Source organism: Trichosurus vulpecula, chromosome 5 (genome assembly GCF_011100635.1).
Source record: "Trichosurus vulpecula isolate mTriVul1 chromosome 5, mTriVul1.pri, whole genome shotgun sequence".
NCBI lineage: Eukaryota > Metazoa > Chordata > Mammalia > Diprotodontia > Phalangeridae > Trichosurus > Trichosurus vulpecula.
Window position 1 is genome coordinate 189,021,574 of NC_050577.1, and position 23,485 is coordinate 189,045,058.

A 23,485-nucleotide genomic window follows, 5' to 3' on the forward strand; every position below is an offset into this window, starting at 1 on the left:
GGTAATCTTTGCCACTTCATCCTAGGGACCACTGGGTCTTCCCAGCTGCCCTGCAGCTGAAACCACCTATATATGTTGCCTTCACCTAAAAGCTCTTCACCTATGAGCTCTTTAAGAGCAAAGACAGTCTTGGTTTGCAATTTGTATTCCCTGTGCTTTATAAATTGTATGTATTTTGTATGTAATAGGCTCTTAATAAATGCTTTTTCACCCATGTATTCCCCTTGGCTGCAAATATTTTTTAAAAAATCCTTCCTTGAGCCATTCACCTCACTAAGCTTACTGTCCTACCTCTCTCTACTTACTTGCCAAATTCCTAGAAAGAGTAGTGTAAACTCGTAGCTGCCACTTCTTCACCACGCACTTACTCCCTGCAATCTGGCTTCTATCCCTATGTGTGAGCTTAACACAGTCTGGCATATAGTAGGTGCTTAATAAATGTTGATTGATTGAAATGGCTTTCTCCAAGGTCACTAAGCCCCAGATCCAATGGCCTTTTTTTTATACTGTAATACCCGTAGATCTCTCTGTAGCCTTTGATACAGTAACAAGGCTAAATCTTGCACATTAGTAACTGTATCTTTCCTAATGTATCAGCTTCCCTACCCTCAAGCTAAAGGGCTGCTGTCTTGGGGGATCGGATGTGACCCCTGAAAAAGTCACCACTAAGCTGTTATATGCTGCCCTCCTAGAATGCTGTCAAGGTCCCAAACTGAATCAATGCCATTCTGAACATATTAATCTCTGGATCCCAGTTTATGTCCAAATAAGTAGTCTGATGGCAGTTAGGTGGCACAACGACAGAGAGCAGGACTGGAATCAGAAGACCTAAATTCAAATTTAGCCTCAGATACTTAATAGCTGTGTAACCAGGGGCAAGTCACTTAACCTTGTTTGCCTCAGTTTCCTCATCTGTAAAATGAGCTGGAGAAGGAAATGGAAAACCACTCCAGTGTCTTTGCCAAGAAAACCCCAAAATGGGGTCACAAAAATTAGACACAACTGCAAAAGTCTAAACAACAACAAATAGTCTGAACCGAACCTACTAACCACAGATAAAGCTGGTTCTTCATTTCTAGCTATCAACTCAGATTAACCTTCATGCTGATATTAATTGCTACATAATTTTAAGCCCCAGAGCCCCCTTCCTTTGTAGTCCTCGTTATTCGGACCAATTTTTCTTTTCTCTTTCTTTTGGAGGGAGGAAGACAGGTCAACTGGGGTTAAGTGACTTGCCCAAGGTCACACAGCTAGTAAATGTGTCAAGTGTCTGATGCTGGATTTGAACTCAGACCCTCCTGACTCCAGGGCCAGTGGTCTACTCACTGTGCCACCTAGCTGCCCCCAATTTTTCTTTTGTAGTTACAAAGTTCATGCCCCAACCAAATACTGAGAATGTTTTGGGGGCATACTAGCACATTTGCAAGCTTGAATAAACATTTTTTTGGTCCAACAGCGATCCTACTTTGATTAATAATCATCATTTTGCAAATTTCAGTTATGTCCCCTTTCAGCCTCATGTTGCCTTGGGATTTCCACTTGGGAACCCTACCAAGCTCCTTCCTCAGGTAGTATCCTATGTTCTATCTAGATAAAAGGTGTGTGTCCCAAAATGGTAATGAAACCAAGAGTGACTGCTAAAAAGTTAGATTAATGTTACAACTTCATCAAGCAAAAATGGAAAAAAAAATCTGGTTGTAATTACCTAGACATACACAATCCTCGCAAATATGGAATTTTAGAGCTAGAAGAGACATTACATATCTTCTGGTCCAACCCTCTCATTTGCAGCTACATAAACAGAGAATGAACAGTTAAATGATTTTTACTTAGTGGCAGATCCAGGACTAGAACCCAGTTATCCAAGCTTTTAGTCCAGTGCCCATTCCACCTCAAATAAAATAACTTTTCATTTTTAATGGCTGCCTGCCCATATCATGTTAGAGGTATCAGAAAATGAGGCTGTAGAAGAAAGACCTCACCAGCATCTTCCTGATACCCGTGAGCAGTAGCCATCCCAATGCACTGGGGAGTCTTCTGTTTGAGAGCAGTGTGAGATGGACCCATGTTGTCTCACACACCTGTTTCCATACTTTCTACTATTGTTCCCTGACTGCCATAATCTCAGGCTCACTGGTAATTTTTTTTTTGAGAGAAGTGTCTGGGAAAATGTGTACTCCATAAGCAGCAGGCATCTAATATGCTAAAATATCTTTAACTATAGGCAGTCAGGACTTCAGGTTATATGTCCTCCCAAAACAAACAAACACACCAAACCCCTATGCCACATTATGAAGCACAGTGATTGCCAGGCAATCTCGGAATATCTGTCAAACACTGAATTAGAGTGAAAATTACCACCTGCTGAGTGCAGATTCAAAACATAGCTTCCAACACCTGTTTCTCTTGTGCAGTTGCTCCTTAGGGAAGGTTTCAGAATAGAGGATTTAGAGGTTAGTTTTTTAAAGTGTCTGTGTGGGGGGTGCCTTTTAAATGATTTTTAGTGGCATGTTTTATGACTCAACCGGGAAGAACTTTTTTTTTCCTTTACTTTTAGATGATTTGCAACAAGTCATCAAAAACTTAACTGTATTTTAATAAGATCATAACGTGCCAACTCAGAAGGCAGTCTAAGTTATCTCTAGAACTATTGCTCAGTGGGAATGATTTTTTTTCAGAGAAACACCTCCATCTATGGTGTATTACATGAAAAGAAACTTCTTGCCAGGCAATTTCACTAAGCTAATATTAACTTTCTGGAAACTATAATACTAAGATAGCTTTCTGAAGTATGTATCTGAGCCTTGTCCTCAGCCTATTTGTGTCTTTGGGGTCCAATAAAAAAGGTATGGGAATAAAGAATTAAGATGCCTTCTCTGATCCTAGTTAATAGCGTGCATCTGATCTCAGAGCATTTTATATTTGTAGCACTCCCTCTGGGATATTCCCTCAACTTGTCTCCATAGGGCAGCTGCTACTCCAAGGTTCGGGGGCATTCTGGGAGTCTGCACTCTGAATGATAGTTCATCCCTTAACAGCGAGCTTCCCTTTAACAAACAACCAGTAGACAAAATTGACTCAAAGCAAAGAAATTTACAAAGATGGCAGAGTAAGAATGGTAGGTACAAAACATTTTCCCTCTCAATAAGCCTCAGTCTCTCCCACGGCACTCATGGACACAAGCAGAACACAATGGTAGTGAAGCTCACATGTAAGAAACATACATGGTCAAAGTAAATCATTCCTCCAGTATTCAGGACCATAAAGTCCTTTGTCTTGTGGAATTATGTTACTCCCCCATCCCTGATCTCCTACAGGGGTGGGGAACCTGCAGCTTCAAGGCCATATGTGGTCCTCTAGGTCCTCAAGTGTAGCTCTTTGACTAAATGCAAACTTCACAGAACAAATTCTTTAATTAAGGATTATAATATATATTATATATAACATATAATTATATATGTGTGTATATACATATATGTATGTATATGTGTGTAATCTTTGTGTCTCTGATAAGTCTCGAGCATTTACATTTCAATGTCTATGTCTGTCCAAATGTAGATGTCTCTGGGGTGTACATCTATGGTCCTTGATGGATATGATCCGGAAGCAGTCAAGGAAAAATAATTCCCTCCCCCATAGGCATAACAGTCACAATCCACAAAGCTTCTCCCCACCCAACGGCCTTAGGGCTAGTGAGCTCAGAGACATCGGGTATCACTAACCTTCATCCAGCTAACGGATTGCCTCTTACAATTCAATCAAGGAAAACTTCACATTTCAAAAAAGAATGATAGGGCTAGGCATAGCAGTGGGCCCCTAATTCCATTAAATAGAAATTTTTTTTCATACTTCATAAAAAGATATCAGGGTTTCAAAGGTCTCTGCTCTTTATTAACATATCAAAAGGCTGTTCCCAGTCCTTTATTTTCAGTGATTAAGTAGTGTCGGGGGGAGACTGATAGAGGTTGGAAAACCTGTACTATATTAATAACAATTTATATATTATAATTAATAATAGCTAGCATTTACATGGCACTTTAAGGTTTGCAAAGCACTTTACAAATATTATCTCAATTTATGAGACATTATTTATTATCTCAATTTATCTCCTGATTGCCAGCCTTCTGAAAAAGAATCTCTCAATACTTTGCACAGCTAGTCCTCAGATGGCAGATATACAAGCCTTTGCTGGACTCAGATTTAAAGCTGCTAGCATAGACCTAGAAGTCTCAGTCAAGAACCCAGGATCACCTAAATGTTCTATGTACATATATAAATAGAGAGAGAAAGACAGAGTCAGAGACAGAGAATTGTAAGTGTGTATATGTGTGTGTACACTATATAACTCTTTATACTCTATATAACTATATATAACTATATTTTATATGCATATGTGTGTATATATGTGTATGCTACATAACTCTTTATACTCTATATAACTATATTTTATATGCATATGTGTGTATGTGTGTATATGTGTGTATACTATATAACTCTTTACTCTATATAACTATATATAACTATATTTTATATGCATATGTGTGCATGTATGTATATGTGTGTATACTAACTCTTTATACTCTATATAACTATATATAATTATATTTTTATATGCATATGTGTATGTGTGTATATGTGTGTATACTATATAACTCTTCATACTCTATATAACTATATTTTATATGCATATGTGTGTATATTTTTAAGAGCTAAGACTAATATGTCAGGGGTTGACATAACAACTCCATCTTGTTCTGTGTTCATCATTTTTGCTACATATTACCTCAGCCTGTCCTACAGGATCAGTTTCCTTTCTACCTCTGATTTCTACAAAAGGTTTTTATTATTGATGTAAGGTTCACTTTGATCTAGTGGGAATGGCTACGCTAAGCAGAACACATTCCTTCCTTTGTAACTAATGATAAGTATCCTCTTTTGTTGTAGCTCTACCACCATCTCCTCTGCCTTACTCAGCCTAACATAATGTGAAGGGTAGAGTTATATAAATGTCACCTACTGAATTATAACAGACAGACGCCCATCATTTACTGGTAGAGTGTATTTCACTCTGAGTGAATAAACTGCAATTTTTCCCATGTGTCTGTCTCTTGTGCCGCCTCACTACCAGTGGCTAATCAGGACCCAAAGAGAATTTATATAAAAACATGCATACATACATGCACACACTGCCTACATATACACACATATATGCAATTTGTATATGTATTATATAGATGCACTGTGTTTATGTACATATACATACACAAACATTTACATGCATACACATATGTACTATAACTCCCTCTAGATGCTCTCCAGTTTAGCAAAATCCATCTAAAATTGTGGCACCCTGAAGAAAACACAATACTCCTGATATAGTCTGACATGAGCAGAGCACAAAAAGAATATAATCTCCCTAGTCAGGGTGCAATGGCACTAAAGTTGATCCAAGAGCACACTGACTACTGTAACCACCCTTATTGTTGTTCAGACACTGCAGTTGTGTCTGACTCTTCATGACTCTATTTGGAGTTTTCTTGGCCAAAGATACTGGAGTGGTTTGCCATTTCCTTCTCCAGCTCATTTTATAGATGAGGAAACAGAGGCAAACAGCGTAAAGTGACTTACCCAGGGTCACACAGCTAGTAAGTGTCTGAGGCCAGACTGAACTCAGGTCTTCTTGACTCTGGATCTGGCTCTCTATCCACTTCAACACCTAGTTTCCCTAGTAGTCACACCAGTGTAATCACACTGAGCTTGAAGTCCACTTAAACACAGGCATAAATAAATAAATAAATGAATAAATAAATAAATGAATGAATGAATGAATGAATGAATGAATGAATGAATAAATGAAAGGTCTTCTATTCCATTATCCAAGCCATTACAAATGGGGGGGGGGGAAGAGACAGAGACAGAGCTAAGCCCAAATCCCTGGGGCACTCTACTAAACTACCACTACCTCCTTTGGAGTTAACATCAAACTGGTAATGACTACTTTCTCTTCAATCAGTTCAGAATCCACCTGACTGTATTATGATCCAACCCACATATTTCTATCTTTTCCACAAGATTAGTGTGAGAGACTTTGTTTTGCTAAAATCCAGACAGATTCTATCAACTGTATTCCTTTGAAAACAGAATTCCTTTGAACAGTCTAGCCAACCTATCAAAAAAGGCAAAGAGGTTAGTCTGGCATGGTGTGTCCTTGATGAAGCCATGACAATTCTCTGTGATCATTCCTTTCTTTTCTAGATGCTCAATAACTATGCCTGCAACACTTTCTAGAATTTTACCATGAGTCCAACATTTGTCTCCAGTACTCTGACATCTCTCCCATTCTCCACAGTCATTCAGAGATCACTAACAGCGGCTCAGGATTCACACCTCTCATTTTATTAAAGTATTAGAGGATGCTCTTAGCATCTCCCTAATTGTCTTTTCTATCAAAAAGACTGTCACTTTTTGTTCTATCCATTCCAATCCAAAGACCATTCTCCTTGGCAGAGAAAACAAAAGCAAAATTAGAGCTGAACAACTCCAACTTCTCTCTCTCATCCCATCCTATTCTTTCTTTAATCTTTCTCTTTTTCCTCTACTACTAAAACAGCTGTACAGTATCTTTTTAAGCCAATCTTTTTTGTCCTTGGGTTTTCTTGCAAGCCTCAGCTCATTTTAAGCTTCAGTACTCCCAGTAGTCAGACAACATCGGGCCATGCTTTCATATTTGTACTTCATCACTTGCCCTCACATCCATCCTCTGTATATGTGTTTTTAAAAGCTAAGGTAGTAGATGAATTCTCTGTGCATCCATGCCAGGTTCTGTAGATTACTCCCCTTTTTCCCTATCAGAATTGCTTTTCTTTGTCTTCAGTATTTCATTCTTGAAAGTTTCCTATGATTACGACCCAGAATAACCTACCTAGCAAAGCTAAATGTAATCCTTCAGGGTGAAAAAAAATGGATATTTAACGAAATAGAAGACTTCCAAGTATTTGTTGATGAAAAGATAAGACATGAATAGAAAATTTGACATTTAAACACAAGACTTGGGAGAAGCATAAAAAGGTAAATAGAAAAGAGAAATTATAATGGAAATCAATAAAGTTAAACTCTTTACATTCCTATATAGGAAGATGATTAGTGTAACCCCTAAGAACTTTAACATTATGGCAGTTAGAAGTAATCTACATAGACAGAGGGTAGGAATGGGAGTCAGTTATGTTGGGATGATCTCAAAAAAAAAATGAAGGGGTGAGAAAGAGGCATGCACTGGGAAAAGGGAGAAGGGAGAAGAGGCACACAAGGAAGAGGTATTACAGTGGAGGGGTAAAGGAGAGGGCAGTATGGCAGGCAATGCTTACGCCTCACTCTTACTGGAATTGGTTCAAAGAAGGAACATTCTTTGAACACTCAGTTCAAGACACACTCAGTTGGGTAGAGAAATGTACCTTACAGATCATTAAAAAGGGAAAAAGACCCACATGTACAAAAATATTTAGAGCAGCTCCTTTTGTGATGGCAAAGAACTGGAAATTGAGGAGATGCCCATCAATTGGGGAATGGCTGAACAGGTTGTGGCATATGAATGTAATAGAATACTATTGTACTATAAGAAATGATGAGCAGGCAGATTTCAGAAAAACGTGGAAAGACTTATGTGAACTGATGCTGACTGAAGTCAGCAGAACCAGAAGAACATTGTACACAGTAACAGCAACATTGTGCAATGACGAACTTTGACTTAGCTCTTCTCAGCAATACAATGATCTAAAAAAATTCCAGAAGACTCATGATGGAAAATGCTATCCACATGCAGAGAAAGAAATAGAGTCTGAATGCAGATTGAAGCATACTATTTTCATTTTTTTTTCTTTCTCACAGTTTTCCCCTCTTGTTCTGATTCCTCTTTCATAACATGACTAATGTGGAAATATGTTTAATATGATTGTACATGTGTAGCCTAAATCAGATTGCTTGTTGTCTTGGGGGAAAAAGTGGGGAGAGGTAGAAAAAAATTTGGAATTCAAATAACATAATTCATTAATTCACTTATAAAAGTGAATGTCGAAAACTATCTTTACATATAATTGGAAAAAATAAAATACTATTAAGTGGAGGAAAAAAGAGAAACTTATCTTACCCAACAAGGAAGTAGGAGGGGAAGGATGTAGGAGAAAAGGGGGAAGTGATAAAAGGGAGGGCAGATTCAAGGAGGCAATGATCAGAAGCAAAAGAGAATTTTGAAAAGGGACAGGATAAAAAGAGAGAGAGAAGGATAAATAGAAGAAAAGAGAAGACACAGAAATACATTGTAATCATAACTGTGAATGTGAATGGGATAAACTTACCCATAAAACAGAAGTGGATAGCAGAATGGATTAAAAAACAGAATCCAACAATATATTATTTACAAGAAATACACTTGAAAATAAAAAGAGAGAGAGAGAGAGAGAGAAGAGAGAGAGAGCACAGAGACAGTTAAAATAAGAGGCTAATGCAGCATCTGCTATACTTCAACTGAAATAAAAAGAAAAAAAGCAGGGGTAGCAAGCATGATCTCAGGCAAAGCAAAGACAAAAGCATACCTAATTAAAAGAGATAATAAAGGAAATAATATTTTGAAAAAAGGTACTGTAGACAATGAAGTAAACTTTTAAAAATTTATAGCAAGTTTCTCCGATAAAGGTGTCATCTTTCAAATAGATAGGGAATTGAGTCAAATTTATAAAAATTTGATCCATTCCCCAACTGATAAATGGTCAAGGAAAAGGCACAAGGTCAAAGCTATCTATAATCATATGGAGAAATGCTCTAAACCACTATTGATTAGAGAAATGCAAATTAAAACAAGCTTAAGGTACCACCTCACACCTATCAGATTGGCTAATACGACAGAAAAGGAAAACAACAAATGCTAGAGGGGATGTGGGAAAGTAGGGACACTAATGCACTACTACTGGAGTTGTGAACTGATCCAACTATTCTAGAGAACAATTTGGAGCCATGCCCAAAGAGCTATAGAATTATGCATACCCTTTGACCCATAAATACCACTACTCCGTCTATATCCCAAAGAGATCAGAGAAAAATGGAAAAGGACCTATTTGTACAAAAATACTCATAGCAGCTCTTTTGGTGGTGACCAAGAATTTGAAATTGAGGGGATGTCCATTAATTGGGGGATGGCTAACAAGCTGAAATATATGATTGAAATGGCGTACTATTGTGCTATAAGAAATGACAAGCAGCACAGTTTCAGAAAAACCTGGGAAAACCTATATGAACTGATGCAGGGTAAAGTGTACTGAATGAGGAGACAACTATAAACAGTAACAGTAATATTATAATGATGACCAATTGTGAAAGACTTAGCTACTCTGAGCAATACAACAATCAAGACAATTCCAAAGCACCCATGATGAAAAATGCAATTTACCTCCAGAAAAAGAATTGATAAATTGAGTACAAAATTATATTTAATTTTTTTTATTTCTAAATAAGTGAATAGATATTTGCATAAAAAAAGTTTCCTATGACTGCCTCTGCTCAAATGGAGGCAAGACTAAAAAAGATTTTCCTTACTTTCGTTTTCTATACTGAAAACTATATCAAGTATTAAAGAAATCTATTTTGTGCCAATGAACAAAGTACTATACTTTTAATTACTCTCAAAAATACAAATGAGGAATAAGGACTAGACCTGTTATTTCATTGGTATAGGGGATGCCCTGATGAGAATACCCTCACTACCACTGTTAGTTAGCCTCTTTTCTGTAAAGAGTTGCTTACACACCATGAAGTTAAATGACTTGCATACATACATACAGCCAGTACATACAACTAAATGACACAGACAGTACATTTCAGAGGAGAAATTTGAACACAGATCTTCCTAGCTCTACAACCAGCTATACCACACTGCTTCTCTAAAATACACGCTGCCAAAGAGCACAGTTCTAAGTCTTAACAAAATATTTGATGATGCAGATCCAGAAGGCATGGTACATCTCTCATAAAACTGGGTCCTTTTCAAATTCATTTCGGGATTTTGTAAATTCAGGTTGAGAAGTACATAATCCTATTGAATTTTTAGAAATCTGTATTAAGAAAAATATATATATAGTTACCAAAAGATTTACTTTTAACACTTCTGCATGTCCTTATGTCAAAAAATGAAAATCTTTTTTCTCTACAGTGTCCTTTACAGAAAGTCTATCAAATGCAAATACGTGGCTTCTGATAACACTATTAACTTAAAATCACCAATCAATGTTCCAATTTTAAATGTACGGAACTACGATAACAGTACTAGAAGTAGTAGTAATAATAATAGTTGGTATATTTATATTGTTTCGAAGTCTATAATACTACTAATAATAAAGCTATTATTTACATGGCGCTTTAAGGTTTGCAAAGTGCTTTACAAATGTTGTCTTATTTGAAGTCTATAAAGCACTTTACCCTTATTCAATAATTCAACATATTTTGATAAATGGAATTAATATGATTCCTCTTCTCTCCCTGCCCAAAAAAAAAAAAAGATGGGAAAAGCAACCCTCTATTCTCAGAAAGAATACAATGGTCTCAAAACCTCAGGAAAAAATTTGTCCACTAGGTGTCTCTATTGAAAAACTTATCTGAAACTTGAATTAAAAAAGGCCTGGTATTTATTTCTATTACTTTTCTATACTTTCAAAAGCAAAAATGACTGAGGAATCATATAAATGGAACCTTTTAGGGAAATAAATAGCCTTTGGCTTCTGCGGCAACAGAACCAAGGTTATTTCCTAGGTTTTTCAAGATTACAAAAGATCTCTACTATATCCTAATGCTAAAATTAAACACTGATCCTAGTCTTGAATCCACATAACTTCCTATGAAACAGACTATTACTGCAAAGGTAAGGTACATATTGTGGAGTTAACTGAAAATTTTCAAAGTCCCCTTTCATGCTTTTAACTCAAAGAGGATATATTTCAGTACACCAATTCTCCAGTGACCATGTTTTTAAAGGGACAGTGCTTTCCACTTAAATAATTTCTAGTGACATGCTTACATCACATTCTCAAGGGGTCTGCCAGCTGTCACTTTTATTCACTTTTCCCTTCTGTCAAAGGCATTACATTTTTAGTGGAAAAGCCATCTAAAATTGTTTGGAAAAATTCCAAACAATTAAAATCTACATGGCTCCAAGGCAAAAAAAAAAAAAAAAGAGGGGCTGGGGAGGGGATGTTTATTCATCTACTTGTTTTAATTCTATTAACAATAAATGCTCCCTAGAAAAGAAGAGGTGTTCACAAAGAGCCAGCATGGCTTCATCCATAACAGGTCATTTCAAACTAACCTTATTTCCTTTTTGGACAGACAAAACTAAAAGATCAGAGGGATGCTGTAGAATTGGTTTATCTACATTTGGGGGAAACATTTAATAAAATATGTCATACAATTCTTGTGGAAAAGACAAAGAAAGGTGGACTAAATGATAGTACAATTCAATACATTAGTAATTGGTTAAATTCTAGAATCCAAAAGCAGTCATTAATTCAAGCTGATTTGATACCACTTTGAAAGAAGGTCTCTAGGGTAATATCACAGAGATCCGTGCTTAGCCCTGTGTGGTTAACCTTTTTACCAACGTCTTAGAGAGAAAAGTAAAAGACAGCATCTTTATCAAATCTGCAGACAACACAAAATTGAAAGGAAGAGAAAACATACTGAATAACAGGCAGGATCCAAAAAGATGTGCACAAGCTAGTAGGTTGGGCCAGATCTAATAAGGTGAAATTTCTGATTTCATTCTCTCATATGGTTTCTCCTCCATGGTTTTTTTTATGTGATGTGTTACAGCTTGCTCACATCCACCACATGCCTCTCCGTTGCCCTTTGGGTGAGCCTCAATTTCAATACTTTGAGGACAGTAGTATTCCATGATTTGTAGCCATACAGTGTCAGTAGAAGAACATTATTGATATAAAAAAAAGGAAAGTAAACAAGCATTTATTAAGTACCTACTATGTGCCAGGAACATAAGTGCTATGCACTTATAAATATTATCTCATATGATCCTCACAACAACCCTAGGAGGTAGGTGCTATTATTATCATCTCCATTTTACAGTTGAGCAAACTGAGGCAGACAGAAGTTAAGTGACTTCCCAGGATCACATAGCTCGTAGGTGTTCAAGGTTGGATTTGAACTCAGGTCTTCCTGACTTCAGGCCCAGCATCCTATCCACTGTGCCATCTGAGGAAAATGATGGTCCTTTATTTCAGGAAGAAGATTGAGATCAGGAAAAGATCTGTTCACTTTACCAAAGGCAATCCAGCCTGCTCCCTCCACCTCCTAGTCAATTCTGGGCCCGCTTCATTGTTCATTTCAAGCTCAAAAAGCATTTGGTTTTTCAAAACCCACTTTGTTTTTCCTATTTAGATAGCTACAAAGGACTTTTTAGATTATGCAGTTCATCTAGCAGATTTGTTAGAATCAATACAATGTCATCCACAAAGGGGAGATATTTATTTTCAAAGTGTACTAGGAAGAAACATATCAATCCACTTCAGAAACAACATAGCATCTTCTGCTAACAGATCTCTGTGATGACAACTTTTATTCCACTTCATTTATACAATTCTTGATTGGTAGCATGCTGCAGCCTATTCACCCCCAACTCTGCACCTCTTGGAGGAACCTATAATTCTTTAGTTGAGTGTGGTATTCCATGAAAAGCAGCCACATGGTGTCACTAGAAGAATACCATTGCTCAAAAGATGGGTATATGTTTCAGGGAAGAATCTAAAAGCAGCAGGCATGTCCCCAAAGGCAAGCCCACCTATTCTCCTCTTGTTTAATGGTGAGCCCAGCTTACTGTCCATAAGCAGTCACTGTCTAACATAAATAATGTTGGGCCTTTTCTAAAGGTTGCCTGTCAAAGTCTGGACAATAGACGTGTTTTATCCCTTTGGTTTTGTTTTTGTTTTTTTCCTACCATAGATAATTAAGACCTAACTCTTATAAGTGACTATGGATCTCACTTAGAAGGCTCTGCAGTATCATCAGAGAGATACGTAGACAGAAAAGAAGGTGGCTTGGTCATCTGACAAGATGGACAGCCCTCTTGCTCCAGTAATAACCCCATCTCATCAAAAGAACTGCAAAGCTTCCAGAATGTTGGGTGGGCCCTTTGTGGTGTATTTAACAGGAGGATTTGAACAATAGTCATACAGGATGAGAGGGCATGCATAAGTGGCAATTAGCATTGTTATAGGGAGGACTCATGTTGATGATCTCAAAAGTCCATTAAAGCATGATGACATTTTGGAGGTAAATGGGACCTCAATAATCATCATCTTGCCCAACCCTCTTATTTTGCAGATAAGGAAACTGAGGCCTGAAAAGGCTAAATGATAGGTAGTTGGTGGCAGGGCCAACACCAGTGTTTGATGGAGCTTTTTAACACTATAAAATGCAACAAACATTTATTAAGGGCTTACTAGATTTCAGAACACTGTACTAGGAACTGAAAAGACATAAAGTTTAAGGACAACACAAGTCACTGCCCTAGAGGAACTTATGATCTAGTCAGGCAAAAGGATACTAACACATACCCATAATCCATAATATTACATGGTAAGTGTATTAGAGTTACAAAGCAAAGCCCTAAAAGGTTTGAGGGAGAAGGTCATTCCCAGTGTGGTGGGGGTAGATTGGAACCAGGAAAGGCTTTCTGGACAAAGTAGATTTGCAGTTGGGCTTTTAAAGGATAATAAAAGTTTAACAGGCAAAAAGAGGATATTCTGGGGAAAGGAGGAGTGAGAGTACATTTCATATTTGAAGCACAAAGAGCTGATTTAGCAGAAGCATCAAGTCCAGAGAGGCATAATATGAGATAAGGCTAAAAATGTGTGGTAGCCCTCACTTGTGGAAGGGTTGCCAATGCCAGGCAGAAAAGTCTGACCTTTATTAGGAAGGCAATGGGGAATCGTTGAATATTTTGAGTGGAGGAGAGTTATCAATCAATAAGCATTTATTAAGTGCCCAGTACATGCCAGGCACTGTGCTAAAAGCTGTATATTTACAAAGACATTGATTGAATCAGTCCTTGCCTTTAAGGACCTTATAAATGAGGGATTCTAAAAGGCAGAGGTAAAGCAGTGAGAAGGAAGAGCATTCCAGACATAGGTGACAGTCAGTTCAAAGGCAAGAAGAGTATCATTTGTGAGGCACAACAAAAAAGGCCAGTTTGACTAAACCATAGAGTGTGTGAAGGAAAGTAATGTGGAAAAAGACTGGAGAAGTAGGTTGGGACCAGGTTGTAAAGGGTTCTAAAAGCCAAACAATATTACAGGCAACAGGGGGTCAATGGAGTTTACAGACTAAAGGAGTGACACTGTCAGGCCTGAACTTTAGAAAAATCAATTTAGTATCTGTGATCCACTGGAGTAGGAAGAGTCTTAAGGGAGGAAGACCATTGAAAAGGCTATAGGAATGGTCTAATCAAGAGGAGATAAGGACCTGAATCAGGAAAGTTGGTGGCCATGTGAATGAATGTGAGAGATGAATTGGAAGTACAAAGACAAGATCTGGATATGATTGGACATGTGGGGTGAGAAAGTGAAGAGGTGAGGATAATGCCACAATTGTGAATCTTGGTGACTACAAGGGCAGCAGTGCCATTGACAGCAACAAGAAAGTTCAAGAGCTGGAGAGATTTGGGGGAGAAAGTTAAGAATTCTGTTCTGGATGTAGGGACCTAAGATATTTATCAGATATATACTTTGAAAATGTCCAGTAGGTAGTGGAAGATGTGTGAGTAGAGAGGTCAGAAGAGAGATTTGGACTAGACAGGCAGATTTGGGGATCGTCTGAATAAAGATAATTAAACTCATGGGATATGAAGAGGTCAAATGGTAGCAGAATATAGAGAGAAGAACTGAGAAGATGGAGAAAGAATGAATATACACATAGAAAGAAAACTGAGAGAGAGCCATGTGTATACAAAACCAAAACCAGAGAGAAGAAAGTAACCAAGAAGAGGAGGTTGAGCATCAAATGCTAAAGAGTTGTTGAGAAGATCCAAGATTGAGAAAAGTCAATCAGATTCAAAAATTAAAGATCATTGGTCAACTTAAATAGCTAGAGGAATATTCACTGTTCACAGATAGGCAGTGCCAATATAGTAAAAATAATAATACTCCAAAGTTAATTTAAACTTGTAATTCTATATAACAATAAAATTACCAAGGGGATACCCTATAGAACTTGGCAAAATAATAACAAAATCCATTTGGAAAAACAAAAGACATAGACAATCAAAGGAGATAATGAAAAGATATAGGAATGAATGTGAAATACCACTTCCAGACCCTAAACTATATTATAAAGCAGCAGTCAATAGATTAATAGGACTAACTAGATGAGAGAGAATCAAAATCAACAGAATTCACTAACAGTGACTGATGAAGTGGAAAACATAAATCACCTAGGAAAAAACTCCTTATTTGATTAAAAAAAACTAGGAAAACTGTAAAGCAGTGTGGAGAAATTAGGTTTAGACTGACTTATACCATATTCTAAATGGATATGCAACTTTAATATTAAAGATCATGTTATCATTCAGCTGTTTTCCACACAAATTTGACTCTTTGTGACCCCATCTGGGGTTTTCTTGGAAAAGATAGTGGAGTGGTTGGCCAGTTCCTTCTCCAGCTCATTTTACAGATGAGAGAACTGAGGCAAACAGGGTTAAATGACTTGCCTATGGTCACACAGCTAGTAAGTGTCTGAGGCCACATTTGAACTTGGGAATTTTTTTTTACCTCAGGCCCAGCGCTCTATCTACTGTGCCACCAAGCATTCACTAAAGAACATGCTATATTTATGTAGGAGTTTTTGTTTTTGTTTGGGGGGGAGGGGAGTCGGGGCAATTGGGGTTAAGTGACTCGTCCAAGGTCACACAGCTAGTAAGTACGTCAAATGTCTGAGGCTGGACTTGAACTCAGGTCCTCCTGACTCCGGGGCCTGTGCTCTACTCACTGTGCCACCTAGCTGCCCCAGAACATACTCTATTTTTAAAAATTAGAAAAGAAGCTCATATATATCTGATAGCTGCAGGTAGGAGAAGCATTCGTAACTATACATAAATAGAGGCAATTACGAAAGATAAAACAGATAACTTTGATTATAGGAAATTGAAAAGCTTCTACACAGACAAAAGTAATGTACTTAGTCTAAGAAAGTGGTCAAATGGGGAAAAAATCTTCGTATCAAATTTCTCTAAGAGTTTGTTATTTTGTATATGTGTATGTACACACATGTGTATATAAACTATTTCCCAATTAATAAGTAGCCAAAGGATAGGAACAGTTCTCAAAAGAAGTATTGCAAAATATTCACAACCACATGAATGACTGCTTAAAATCACTAATAATTAGCAAATCAAAACAATCATGAGGTTTCACTTCACACCCTGCAAATTGCAAAGATTATGAAAAATGACAATAGCCAATTTTGGAGGTGTTGTGGAATGATAATACAATGAATATGGAATGTGGAATGATAATACACTAATACATTGTTGGTAGAGCTGTGAAATTGTGTAACCATTTTGGAAGGCAATTTGGAATTATAGTAACATGTCCATAGCTTTTGAACCAGACACTCCATCCCTGGGCTTATACCTCAAGGAAGCCATCAACAAGAATAAAGTTTCCAAACAGCAGCACTTTTATAATAGGAGAGAATTAAAAACAAAATAGATATCCATCAATTGAGGAATGACTAAACAGGAATGTAATGGAATATCACCATGCTGTCAGAAATGATGTATATGAGGAATACAGAGAAGCGTGGAAAATCTACAGAAACAGATTCAGAGTGAAGTAAGCAGATTCAAGTAAACAGTATACACAATGACTACAAACATGTAAATGGAAAGAACTGCATACCAAAAAATCAAAAGTGAATGTAACAAAATTATAAAAATAAAGAATGTTTTCATTGAAGAGCTGTGAGAGGACACCCCCAGCCCACCCCTTTGGAGGTGTACAAATGTTGGCACATTACACTTTTTCTCACTTTTTCAATGTATTGATCCAATTGTGTTGATTTTTTTTCCTCTTTAAAAAATATAATTTGTTGTATGGGATGACTTTCCAGGTAGGAGAGGAAAAAGGACACCTGGAATAATTATGATGATGTAAAAAACATCAATAAAAACTTTTTTTAAGTTCATTGGTAATTTTAGAGAGGGCAATTTCAGTTAAGTGATGAAGTTTGAAGCCAAAATGCAAAGGATTGAGAAGCAAGTAATAGAACGGAAATGTAGAAGATTTTTTTGCTAGGAGTTTGGTTATAAAAGGGAAGAAAATTATAGGATGATAGCTTTAGAGGATCCAGAAAGAGTAAGGATATAACCAGATCTATGCTCCAATGGAATAAAACATATAGTTTAGAAGGGAAAGAAGGTGGAGACAGAAAGACCTATAAAGTTGCGATAGTCTAAGCCAAATCAGCCTGTACCACTGGTCGTGGTGGGGTAGACTAGAGACAGAAATGGATTTGAGAAATGTTAGGTGCATGAAAGCAACAGGGCCTGGTAAAGGATGAGACAGAAGAGGAAACAAAGAGGAAGGAATCAAACACAGCCCCAAGGCTAATAAAAAATAGGTGAAAGGGCAGAGCCAAGATGGCGGCTGGAAAGCAGGGACTTGCTTAAGCTCTCCCCCAGGTCCCTCCAAACACCTGTAAAAAATGGCTCTGAACAAATTCTACAGCTGAAGAACCCACGAAATAGCAGAGGGAAGCAGGGCTCCTGCCCAGGACAGCCTGGATGGTCATATGGTAAGGTCTATCACCCAGAACTGGGAGCGGAGTAGAGCGGAGCCCAGCATGAGCCACGCCTGGACCAACCAGACCTGGAGTCGGGCAGAACAGGCCCTAGCGCCTTGAATCAGTGAGCTGTGGCAGTTACCCGACTTCTCAACCCACAACTTCTCAACCCACAAACACCAAAGACAACAGAGCAGATTAGTGGGAAAGACTTCTGGGAGAGAGTGAAAGGAGTTCGCAGTTGGCCACCACCCCAGGGGCAGCAGAAGTCGTGCAGCAATGAGGCTGCTTCCAGAGCTACAACTGCAATTGCTTCTGGTCCCAGGCCCACCTGGTGGGAGGAATTAAGCAGCAGATTAGAGCGAGAGTACAAAGCCTGCTTTGCCCTACCTGGATCTGGGTGGCAATCCTGGTTGGTGATTCTTGGGGGAGAAGGAGCACTGGTATGGCAGAGCTTGCTGTGTAGAAGTAGCTGTGAAAACAGCAGCACAGCCCCTCAAGCTTGGGACAAAGCACTCTCTACAAGCAGTCATACCCCTACAAAAAGCTCAAGGGTCAAGTGGCTGGCTGGGAACATGGCCAGGCAGCAAAAACAGTCTCAGATTCAGACTCAGAATTTGGAATCTTTTTTTGGTGACAAAGAAGACCAAAATATACAGCCAGAAGAAGTCAACAAACCCAAAGAACCTACATCAAAAGCCTCCAAGAAAAATGTGAATTGGTCTCAGGCCATGGAAGAGCTCAAAAAGCATTTGGAAAAGCAAGTTAGAGAAGTAGAGGAAAAATTGGGAAGAAAAATGAGAGTGATGCAAGAAAACCATGAAAAACAAGTCAATGACTTGCTAAAGGAGACCCAAAAAAATACTAAAGAAAATAACACCTTAAAAAATAGACTAAATCAAATAGCAAAAGAGCTCCAAAAAGCCAATGAGGAGAAGAATGCCTTGAAAGGCAGAATTAGCCAAATGGAAAAGGAGGTCCAAAAGACCACTGAAGAAAGTATTACCTTAGAAATTAGATTGGAGCAAGTGGAAGCTAGTGACTTTATGAGAAATCAAGATATTGTAAAACAGAACCAAAGGAATGAAAAAAGTGGAAGACAATGTGAAAAACCAGTGGAAACAAAAAACAGTGGAAAAACCACTGACCTGGAAAATAGATCCAGGAGAGACAATTTAAAAATTGTTGGACTACCTGAAAGCCATGATCAAAAAAAGAGCCTAGATAGCATCTTTCAAGAAATTATCAAGGAAAACTGCCCTGATATTCTAGAGCCAGAGAGTAAAATAGAAATTGAAAGAATCCACTGATCACCTCCTGGAAAAGATCCCAAAAAGAAAACTCCTAGGAACATCGTCACCAAATTCCAGAGCTCCCAGATCGAGGAGGAAATACTGCAAGCAGCCAGAAAGAAACAATTTGAGTATTGTGGAAACACAACCAGGATAACACAAGATCTAGCAGCTTCCACATTAAGGGATCAAAGGGGCTTGGAATATGATATTTCAGAGGTCAATGGAGCTAGGATTAAAACCAAGAGTCACCTACCCAGCAAAACTGAGTATAATGCTCCGAGGACTTTCAATAAAATAGAGGACTTTCAAGCTTTCTCATTGAAAAGACCAGAGCTGAATAGAAAATCTGACTTTTAAACACAAGAATCAAGAGAAGCATGAAAAGGTAAACAAGAAAGAGAAATCATCCAAGGGACTTACTAAAGTTGAACTGTTTTGTTTACATTCCTACATGGAAAGAAGATGTGTGCAAATCACAAGACCTTTCTCAGTATTAGGGTAGTTGAAGGGAATGTACATATATACAGAGACAGAGGGCACAGGGTTAATTGAATATGAAGGGATGATATCTAAAAAAAAAATCAAATTAAGGGATAAGAGAGGAACATATTGAGAGAAGGAGAAAGGGAGAGATAGAATGGGGTAAATTATCTTGCATAAAAGTGGCAAGGAAAATCAGTTCTGTTGGAACGGAAGAAGGGGCAGGTGAGAGGGAATGAGTGAATCTTGCTCTCATCAGATTCAACTTGAGGAGGGAATAACATACACACTCAATTGGGTATCTTACCCCACAGGAAAGGAGGAATGGGACAAAAAAGGGGGTACGATAGAAGGGAGGGCAGGTTAGGGGAGGAGGTAATCAAAAGCAAACACTTTTGAAAAGGGACAGGGTCAACGGAGAAAATTGAATAAAGGGGGACAGGATGGATAGGAGTGAGCAAAATATAGTTAGTCTTTCACAACATGAGTACTGTGGAAGGGTTCTGCATAATTATACACGTGTGCCCTATGTTGAATTGCTTGCCTTCTTAGGGAGGGTGGGTGGGGAGGGAAGAGGGGAGAGAACTTGGAACTCAAAGTTTTAAAAATTGATGTTCAAAAAAAAAGTTTTTGCATGCAACTGGGAAATAAGATATACAGGCAATGGGGCATAGAAATCTACCTTGCCCTACAAGAAAGCAAGGGAAAAGGGAAGTGGGGTGACAGAAGGGAGGGTTGACTGGGGAATGGGGCAATCAGAATATATGCCATCTTGGAGTGTGGGGGAGGGTAGAAATGAGGAGAAAATTTGTAATTCAAAATCTAGTGGAAATCAATGCTGAAAACCAAAAATATTAAATAATAAAAAAAGATAAAAAAAAAGAAATGAAGAGCAGGATGGTCTCAGAAAAACATGGAAAGACTTACATGAATTGATACAAAGAGAAATGAGCAGAACCAGGAGAACACTGTGCATAGTAACAGCAATATTGTGTGATGATCTACTACGAATAACTTAGCTATTCTCAGCAATACAATGATCTAAAACAGTTCTGTATGACTTAAGAAAGGTACTATCCATCTCCAGAAAAAGAACTGGCAGAGTCTGCCTGCAGATCAAAGACACTTTTTCTTTATTTTTCTTGGTGGGGGGTGGGGTACTCTGTATTTTCTTTCACAGAATGATTTACATGGAAATGTGTTTTGCATGACTACACACATATAACCTACATCAAATTGCTTGCCTTCTCAATGATGGGGGGTGGGGAGCGGGGCTGGAGAGGAGAGGTAGGAGGGAAAGAATTTGGAACTCAAAATTTTGGGGAAAAAAGAATGGCAAAATTGTTTTTACATGTAATTTGGAAAAAAATAAAATATTAAATAAGATTAAAGCAAAAAAAGATGAAAGCTGCTGATTCTACAGAAAATTAGTGACATGCTCTTTTTTGTTCAATAAACCTAGAAGAAAGAGAAGTAAAGTTTAGTTTTATGGTACGTCTGATGAAGGCCAGAGGTTAACATTTTAAATAATATGAAGTTATCAGAAATAATATTAATCACCAAACATTGACACAAATAATCCAAAAGTAATTTAGAGTGGCCTATAGGAAGCCACTTTTGTTCTGCCAGGAACAAATACTTAAAAATCTAAAACAGCTAAAAATAAAATAGAAAATTTTCCTCCAAAAGCCTTTGAAATAGACAGATATTAGGTGTCAAAACATGAAGGACAGAGGGGGTGGAGGGAAATGAAGCTTTCCCAACTACTCATTAAGTATACCCCAACTCTATCCTTCACAGTAAAATTTCTCCTTTAAAAGCTATTTAAAGTATCTGCTAAAGTCAAATATTCAGAAATAAGACTGATGTTTTCAAAAACCATACAACATGCTAAGAAGCAACGGTTAAAGAAGTATAGCGTATAAAGCAGCAGGATTTACAAAGTAAATAGACTCTGACTGCTCCCAGAAATTCTTAAGCATTAAAGACTAGACTTTAATCCGTTTGAACCCATGTAGCCCATTATAAAAAGTAACCTGCTACAATATAACACCATTGTATATAAAGACAGTGGAGCTATAGCTCAAGCAGTTTTGCTGAATTTTAGTTTCAAAATTCTTAGGAAATCTGCACTTAAATTCTTATGTCACCCATGTTTTCCACACCAAACTAAGATAAATTATATTTTGGAAAAAAAATTACTAGAGATGTAGCTCAATTTTTTTTTTACAATTAGTTATACACAGCTCTTACTATGTTGAACTTCAGAGTCCAGGAAACTATCTGCCTTTCCACTAACTTTGGCTTCTTTGGAAATATACTCTCTTCAAGAGTAGCCCTGACAAAGAAGGCTAAGATTTTTCCATACTGGTTTGTTTTTGTTCATTTGTTTGTTTCTTTTACCACAAGGGAACTGAAAGAGAGGAAGGAAAGGCTGAAAATAATGGAATGCACATGGAACTTGGAGGCAAAAGACCTGGGACTCAAGGTACAGCTGTCACTTAGAAAGCGATGTGCTCTTGGGAAGTCACTAAATCTTGAGTCTCAATTTCCTGCTTGTAAAACGTAAAAAACTTCCCACATTATTGAAAGGGTTAAATGACATCAACTAGATAAAGCCTCATATAATGTGGGCTGCTGTTATTACTTACAGGTATTACAGACAATGATTCTAAAATATTAATATGGGGGAGGGGAACCTAAGATAGGGAACGCATCCTTTTCTCAGTTACCACCATTCTCCACCAATGAGAAAAACTGATTAAACACCACGAATTAAGCTTTCTCAGAGGAAACAGTTTTAACCGAAGTGAGAAGGATGAAAATGCTCGCCACAATACACCCCAAAGAGAAGCAATACCCCTAGGGCTCCAGCGTCCAAAAGGGTGAATTGTCCTGCCGGTGTTCTGAGACACTCTGGCACAGAGGATACCGTGCACAGACCTGAGAGCTCCCAGATAAAAGATCCCATCGCTCATTTGCTGACTTGCTTTAAGACACAGGAATTGGAGCCTGGAAAAGACAGACCCGAATGTAAGACTTGAAGGGGCTCCCCGACTCCCCGACAGGGGCTAATCTCGCTAATTTCCAAAGGGAGGAGCCCATGGGAAGAGATGGAAGGTGGGAGCAGACAAGCAATGGCTGTAAATAAGGCAGGCCCTGGGTCCCTTACCAAATTCTGTGCCTTGATTGTTGGCAGACATAATCAAACGGGAGCAGCACCTTAAGCAGCAGCACCGTAAACCGCAGCACCAAGAGAAGGAGCAGCAGCTTAAATTAATGCCCCGCTTTCTGGTCTAGCACTTCCTTCTTCCTCTCCTCTTCCACGTGTCATCAAACTACACTCCCCATTTGTACATTACACTTTCCTCCCACCCACATTGGAGGCGGAGCATAGTAGCTGTATTCAGTCTTCTCTAGGAGAAAAACTTTAAAAACAAATAAACAAACAAACAAAAAAAGCCCTAGCCATCTCTTGAAGTAAAATCCCTCAGTGGGTCACATATCTTTTCTCCTCTCAATTTCTTTGTAACTGCCTTTTTGGCTGAACATGATCAATTCTTCAAGAATTCCTCCTAATCCGAAAATCACTGATAACCTATTTTCTAGATTTTCCACCTGCCTTCATCAGGGTACACCAGCATTTGCTTTAAAAATTCTGCTCAGGGCAAAGAATGAAAACAACTGAAAACAGTTTAAGTTGATGAGATGAGGAAGAAGAGAATAAGGATGTCTTTACCAAAAATGTCTTGCTTAGAATTTCTTTTTCTAAATTATTTGGAGTTTATTTGTTTATTGTTGGTTTGTCCTTCATTCTTGAAGAGGACTATGACATGAGGAAGGTGATGTCATGACCTACAAGTGAATTGGATGTGAGAGAG

General features: G+C 38.0%; 1 protein-coding gene across 1 annotated transcript in view; it reads right to left on the reverse strand.

The window, feature by feature from the left end:
* Positions 1-22,939, reverse strand: part of DERA (deoxyribose-phosphate aldolase) — a 129,542-nt gene extending 106,603 nt beyond the window's left edge. The window contains exon 1 of the mRNA XM_036761980.1: positions 22,777-22,939. Coding sequence (XP_036617875.1) covers positions 22,777-22,807 — 31 coding nt within the window. The 5' untranslated portion in view covers positions 22,808-22,939. The remainder of the gene's footprint in view (positions 1-22,776) is intronic.
* Positions 22,940-23,485: the final 546 nt, after the last annotated feature.